The following is a 7594-nucleotide window of genomic DNA, read 5'->3' as shown; positions in this document are numbered from 1 at the left end:
TGATCTTAGATTTAGGAATTAGTTGTTGTTTCCTTTAAAATAACAATGGTTGTAACTTTGAAGTCAGTTGGGAAAGAATAGAATAAGTTGATTTTCATAGCAGCAAAGTGTGATACTATTTTTATCAAGTGTGATCTTTCACCATGAATGAATAGAATGCACAGTTCAAGTTTATATCTCTAATCTTGATTGTATTTTTCATTCATTCATCCAAGGGGGGCCACTTGGCGAGTGAACTATTCCATTAGAATAGATTTCATTTCCTTGTTGTTTCTAAGTAAGGTAGAACTTTGTTGCTCCTACAACCATTGATAATAGAATCAATGAACTGTTCCTGCAGCATAGGCAGTCAGATTAGCTTATGTCCATGATTGTATGCTTTTTTAGAGTAATTTCATTTATTGGCTCTAGTTTAGTTTTCCTAAAGCTCAAGCATTTGAATTCCATAGGTTAGTCTTAGATTGAGAGGTTTAAAGCATATACTTTGCAAATGTCATTCCAAGTTCATGTCCCTAGTCCATAATCAAATGAGACTAAATAATTCATTTAGAAACCAATTAGAGTGTCCAATCCTAAATAGGTAGTCCATTGTTGTAGATTTTTGATACTATTATTTGGCTGACCAAGAATCAAATTACACAGTTTCTTTTCATGAATGCAATAGTTTCTACCTACAACATAACTAATAACCAAAACCAAAAGTGTATATTAAATGTGAGGGTGTGTTTATATATATAAAAACAAACAAATTACCTTTATATATAATATTTTTTACTATGAAAAGCTAGTATGTATGTATGTATGTATGTATGTACATATGTGTACATATGCATGTATATATATAGATATACATGTATATACTACATATATACATGTGTGTGTATCATTTCTAATAACCAAAATTAAATGTGGTAATAATATGTGCCTTTATGTGTGTGTGTGTGTGTGTGTGTGTGTGTGTACCCATATATACAAGTGTGTGTGTGTGTGTGTGTGTGTGTGTGTGTGTGTCATTTCTAATAACCAAAATTAAATATGGTAATAATATGTGTCTAGTAAAAAAAATCAAATATAATAATAATATGTGTATTTATATATGTGTGTGTGTACATATATGTGTGGAATAACCAAATATATATTATTATAATATGTGTATTTGTGTGTGTGTACACATATATACAAATATGTGTGTCTACATACATACATACATACATACATATATATAGTAATACACACGCACGCACGCACACACGCGCGTGCGCATGCACACACACACACACACACACACACACACACACACACACACACACACACATAGTAAAAATATGTGTGTCTAATAACAAAAACTCAAATATACTAATAATATGTGTGTCTTTATGTGTGTGTGTGTACACACATATGCAAATGTATGTCTATACATATATGTATATATATTAATACACACACACACACATATCATTCCTAATAACCAAAATCAAATGTGGGTAAGGCCTTTGAATTTGTCTTCTGTCTATCCCAAGGTTTACTCTCAATTGCCTCATTGTAAGCTTGTTTTGGTCTACACCTTAAGAGCTTTATGGTAGAGTTCTAGAAACAAAAGGAAAGGAAAGGTTCTTTTATGATTTAGGATACTAATCATATGCTTTTGAGTTTACATATGGTGACAAAAATATGGGACTAGGTACCCCATGCTCCTTGCCAACCCTACCCTCTAGTGGAATTTGAATTTAGTACCTATCTTTCATGAGTAAAAGTTCTCCACCACCAGGCAAAATAAGATTGCACATTCAACCCATATAAGATTGTGCATTCATCCCATATAGGATTGATGTAGTTGAATAAACACTTTGAATTTTTTCCATATAGAATCCAAGGCTTAATCATGATTGCCTCATAATACAATTCTTTTCATTTCTATTCTTAGAGTAGTGTAATTAGCTTAAGACTTTACATTCATCTCATACACATTCCAAGATCAACTCTCCAGAGAATTTGATGACTAAGTTTGTATATAGATCCTAAAGTTACCTAATTACTTGCCCTTCCTCCCCTAATCTTGAGGAGTTGCTCCAATTAAATTTAAAATTTCTCCACCCAATTATTATTATATTAATAAATAAGAAGAGAATATTGGAAATCACTTGCCCTTCCTCCCTTAATCTTGAGAAGTTGCTCCAATTACATTAAAAATTTATCTACCCAATTATTATTATATTAATAAATACATGGTTCACACAGGGTAAATGCAGACACGGAGAGAAGATATGCATATATATACATATATACATGTGTGTGTCATTTCTAAAAACCAAAATTAAAAGTGGTAATAATATGTGTCTAATAATAAAAAATCAAATATAATAATAATATGTGTCTTTATATGTGTGTGTGTCTATATCATTTCTAACAACCAAAATTAAATATGGTAATAATATGTGTGTATAATAATAAACAATCAAATATAATAACATACATGTGTCTTTATATATGTGTGTGTACACATATATACAAATATGTGCATGTACATATATGTCTGGAATAACCAAATACATATAATAATAATGTGTGTATACACGTATATACAAATATGTGTGTCTACGTGCGTGTGTGTGTGTGTGTGTGTGTGTGTGTGTGTGTGTGTAATCACACACACACACATATAGTAAAAATGTGTGTGTCTAATAACAAAACTCAAATATAGTAATAATATGTGTGTCATTATGTGTGTGTGTGTGTGTATGTGTATTTGTGTATACATATATGTATATATATAAATACACACACACACACACACACACACACACACACACATATAAACCTATAGTAAAAATATGTGTCTAATAAGAAAAACTCAAATATAGTAATAATATGTGTGTCTTTGTGTGTGTGTGTGTGTGTGTGTGTAAAAATACACAAACACATATCATTCCTAACAACCAAAATCAAATGTAGGTAAGGTATTTGAATTTATCTTATGTATATCCCAAGGTTTACCCTCAATTGGCTCATTGTAGGCTTGTTTTGGTCTACACCCTAAGAGGTTAATGGTAGAGTTTTAGGAAAAAAAGGAAAGGAGAGGTTCTTTTATGATCTAGGATACCAATCATATGCTTTTGGGTCTACATATGGTGACAACAATATGGGACTAGGTACCCCATACTCTTTGTCAACCCTACCTCTAGTGGGATTTGAATTTGTTCCCTATCTAAATCAAGAGTACAAGTTTTCCATCACTAGGAGAACTAAGATTGCACATACAACCCATATAAGATTGCACATTCATCACATATAAGAGTGATGCAGTTGACTAAAGACTTTGGATTTTTCTCATATAGAATCCAAGGCCTAATCGTAATTGCCTCATAATACACTTCTTTTGATTTCCATTCTTAGAGTAGTGTAATTAGCTATAGACTTTACATTCATCTCATACACATCCCAAGATCAATTCTCTAGACAAGTTGATGACTAATTTTGTATATAAATCTCAAAGTTACCTAAGTACTTGCCCTTCCTCCCCTAATCTTAAGGAGTTGCTCCAATTACATTAAAATTTTCTCTACCCAATTATTATTATATTAATAAATAAGAAGAGAATATTGGAATAACCAAATACATGGTTCGCATATGGTAAACGCAAACACACACACAGAGTGTGTTCTATAACCAAAAGTAAATGTGGTAATTGTGTGTGTGTGTGTGTGTGTGTGTGTGTGTGTGTGTGTGTGTGTGTGTGTGTGTGTGTGTGTGTGTGTGTGTTTTCTATAAACAAAATTAAATGTGGTAATAATATGTGTCTAATAATAAAAAAATCAAATATAATAATATGTGTCTTTATATGTGTGTGTATACACATTTATACAAATATGTGTGTGTGTACACACATCATTCCTAATAACCAAAATCAGAAGTGGTTAAGGCCTTTGAATTTATCTTATGTATATCCCAAGGTTTACTCTCAATTTCCTCATTGTAGGCTTGTTTTGGTCTACATCCTAAGAGGTTTATGGTAGAGTCCTAGGCCAAAAAAGAAAGGAGAGGTCCTTTTATGATCTAGGGTAAAAATAATACGCTTTTGGGTCTACATATTGTGAAAACAATATAAGACTTGGTATCCAATTTTCCTTGCCAACTCTACCTTCTAGTAGGATTTCAATTTGTGACTTACCTTGCAAGAGTACAAGTTCTCCACCATAGACCAACTCATATTTCACATTCATCCTATATAGGAGTGATGTAGTTGGAATTATCCCATGTAGAATCCAAGGCCTATTCTTAATTATCTCATAAATTTTATTTAGCGTAGTTAGCTAAAGATCATTTCTCTTAAGAAGTTGATGAATGAGTTTGTATGTAGATCCCTATAAGTTACCTAATTACTTGCCCTTGCTCCCCTAGCCTTCAGGAGTTGCTCCAAGTACATTTAAAATTTGCCTCCCCTATGAGTATATTGACAAATAACAAGAGAATATTGGAATTACCAAATACATGGTTCGCACACGCTAAAAGGCAGACACGGAAAAAGGCTGATAAGCTTTTGTGCTGCTTCGCTGTCAGCTGCTGTGTTTTACGTGCTCTGACCACTCACTTAGCTGTCCATTGTTTTCTGCACTGTCCTCTCTCCCTCCCATTTCTTTATTTTCTTCATTTCCCCCTTCACCACAGATCACATTTTTTCATATCACTCCTCAACCTTCTTAGAAACCAGAGGAAATTTCAGTAAACGGAGAAAATTAAAAGGACCAAGAAATAAGGGAAGACGATGGAAAATCAGAGCAAAGAGGTGGGTTATCGAAGCATTTGATTGATTGTGCGGTTATTTACACTGTGTTTTGAGTGATTAGTAATGTATTTGATTTTTTGTTTTTGTTTATGCAGAAAACGGGGTCATATGCAGCGGTGCCCAAGTTCGGTGGGTGGGAAAGTGCGACGATGCCCACGGATTATTCGATCGTGTTCGCCACCGCCAGAGAGCAGAAGAAAACAGGGGTTAAGATCGAAAGACCGGCTGTCAACAATCAAGTCAGTGATGATGGAGTTAAGGGCCACCTTATTTCTCAATCGCATGCCGCTCATAATCATGTAAGATCATTTCGCCTTAGCTTCCCAGATTTGGGGTTTTAGGTTTTTTCTCCCTTTTCTTTCCGCTTTATCAATCTCATAATAGATATGCTAATGTAAGATCATGGCCTTAGCCTCTCAGATTTGGGTTTTTAGGTCCCCCTCTGCCGCTTTTCTTTCTTGTTTTCTTAGTAGAAGCTTGTTTGGTTTATCTTTTTTTTTCCCTTTTTTGGGTATTTCAGTTTTAATGTTCTAGAATTTCATAATTTTGGTTGTATGGATTTGGAGTTATTTTCCCTGTTTGCGAGATTTTTGAGGATGCAGACAAAACAGAAGAATGAATGTGTCAATTCTGTTTTTGAGAGATCAATTGAGTGAGGATTTTTTAAGTTTTTAGATTACATATTCTCTGTCGAGATGGTTTGTGGGATTTCTGTGGATTCAAATAGAGTGCCAACTTTGTTTTTGAGAAATTATTTGAGGGAGGAATTTTTAATTTTCAAATACATATTTTCTGTCAGGTGGGTTGTGTGGAATTTTTTAGGATTGAGACAGACTATCAATATTTCAGGACAGGAATGAATGAGTCAACTTTATGAGAATAATGAATTTGTCAACTGTATTGGGTTTTCAAGACAGCGATGAATGAGTCAAAATGAATTTGTCAACTGTATGGGATTTTTGAGGATTGAGATAGATGAAGGATTTATCAACTTCATTTTTCAGAGGAATGAATTTGTCAATTTTTTTATTCAGGGGGAATGAATTTGTTCACTTTATTTTTCAGAGAGAAATGAAATTGTCATCTTTATTTTTGGAAGATCAATTGAAAAGGGTTATGTTTGATCCCGATACATCTAATCTATCAAGAATGCTTGTGAGAATATTGAGGATTGAGACAGACTGCCATATTTTAAGATAGTAAATTTTTTTCAACTCTGTTATCCCGAGGACAACTGAATGAGGATTGTTTTTATTTGCAGATGCACATTCTCAGATAGTTTCTGCAAACTAATTGTTTATGTCAGGATCAAAAGGACTAGACGTTATAAATATGTTTAGACACAATATCAAAATAATCAAGCTCGGTATTTCTGCCTATCTTCTCCTTCTCCATTCCACTGGTTGAAAAATCTAGGAGGCCGAGGCATGCAGGAAAGTATATGCCCATAGAAAAACGCGTATTACAGATCTTTCTCACACTTGATTGAGATTTTTTATATTGAATTTGTCTTTTTGTTTTTGTTTTTATATAGACAGCCAAAAAGTTCAAAGGCCTATGGCTTATTGCAGATTTCTTGATAACTAATTAAATTTGTCTTTTTATCTCTGTTTTATTTAGAAAACCAGTAAGTACTATTGGCTTATTGTATAGACTTGATAGTCCTGTTATCATTTGGGTTGATTGTAGACAGCAGTAATAAGTTCTATTCGGCTCAGTAAGTTGGGAAATATTGAATTTATAGTTTTCTATTGATCTCTCTTGCTTTCTCATTGCAGTTGGGTGTTGCTGAATTTCTTTCTTTCTCAGTATGGTTGGACAATGTTGAATTTCCTGATTTCTGTTGATTGATGTTGAATTTTGTGTTTTCCATTGCAGAAGAGGACTTGGCTGGATAAATACTTCAGCTGCTGCATAAGTGCTGCCTGAGGGCAGTATATTTCTTGATCATTCAAGTATTCATCTGTTGGGGATGAAGGTTGAAAACCATCAGCCTGATTCTATGACTCTGTAAAATTCCAAATCTGGGGCTTGCAGGGTATTCAGTATGTGAAATTTTATTTTTGGGTCATGAAGAATGGATTGAACTTATTTGTAAAATTTTGGAGTTCTCCACTCAATGCGCTGTACTTTAAAAAGCAAATTTCTGTTTGAGTTTTGTGCTTTGTACCAGATGCATTGTCTGACATTACAGAATTCCATAAAAAGAACTCTTCTCTGTTATAAAATCCATTCTTTGTTTCAAGATCAAGTAAGACAATTTACTTTGCACTCGGAGACAAAACAATTGAAATCCATATATCTAGGAACTGATCTGTGGTATAAACTTCATTCTTTCTTTTCAAGATCAATCAAGCAAGATAATTTACGTTGCACTCGACACAAAACAAATGAGATCTATATATTGTTCCAAAAAGGACCTTTTTTTTGAAGTGTGAGCAGAGGATAAAAAGGAATAGGAAAACCATTAAATACTGAATGGATCATAACCCACATTTCAAATATCTAATATTGTTAAAGCATAACATTCGTTTCTGTATGGAAAACAAGGAAAATGGATTCTTTCAAGAAATATGGTAGGAGGAATTTGATAGCGTAAGCTACAGAAGACTGTAAACAAAAATTGCTTACGGTGACATAATAAAAAAACAGACCAACGTAATCAACTGTCGGCCTTAGTCATGATTATATAATGAGTCGATCATTTTCTAATGACAAATGTTACTATATTGGTATATTTTATTTATTTATAAAAATTTGATTGTTTTACCTTTCGAGTCATTTTTTTAATGGGCGGTTAGATTTGATCAT

At 33.2% G+C, this 7594-nt stretch overlaps 1 protein-coding gene across 1 annotated transcript; it reads left to right on the top strand.

The window, feature by feature from the left end:
• The first annotated feature begins 4433 nt into the window (after positions 1-4433).
• Positions 4434-7028, top strand: LOC149536343 (uncharacterized). Its single transcript, XM_089805239.1, has 3 exons — positions 4434-4783; positions 4879-5082; positions 6662-7028. Exons 1-3 carry the CDS (start codon positions 4763-4765, stop codon positions 6710-6712), a joined length of 276 nt encoding a protein of 91 aa, XP_089661365.1. The 5' UTR covers positions 4434-4762; the 3' UTR covers positions 6713-7028.
• Positions 7029-7594: the final 566 nt, after the last annotated feature.

Source organism: Cupressus sempervirens, chromosome 10, assembly GCF_028749045.1.
Source record: "Cupressus sempervirens isolate cs-2001-9-10 chromosome 10, ASM2874904v1, whole genome shotgun sequence".
Classification (NCBI taxonomy): domain Eukaryota; kingdom Viridiplantae; phylum Streptophyta; class Pinopsida; order Cupressales; family Cupressaceae; genus Cupressus; species Cupressus sempervirens.
This window is presented reverse-complemented; position numbering and strand designations above follow the sequence as displayed.

Excerpts from the sequence above, each read along its gene's own strand:
- LOC149536343 (XM_089805239.1), top strand. The coding sequence starts at position 4,763 with ATGGAAAATCAGAGCAAAGAG. Across the intron at positions 4,784-4,878 it reads TGGAAAATCAGAGCAAAGAG|AAAACGGGGTCATATGCAGC; the intron begins GTGGGTTATCGA and ends TTGTTTATGCAG. Across the intron at positions 5,083-6,661 it reads CGCATGCCGCTCATAATCAT|AAGAGGACTTGGCTGGATAA; the intron begins GTAAGATCATTT and ends TTTCCATTGCAG.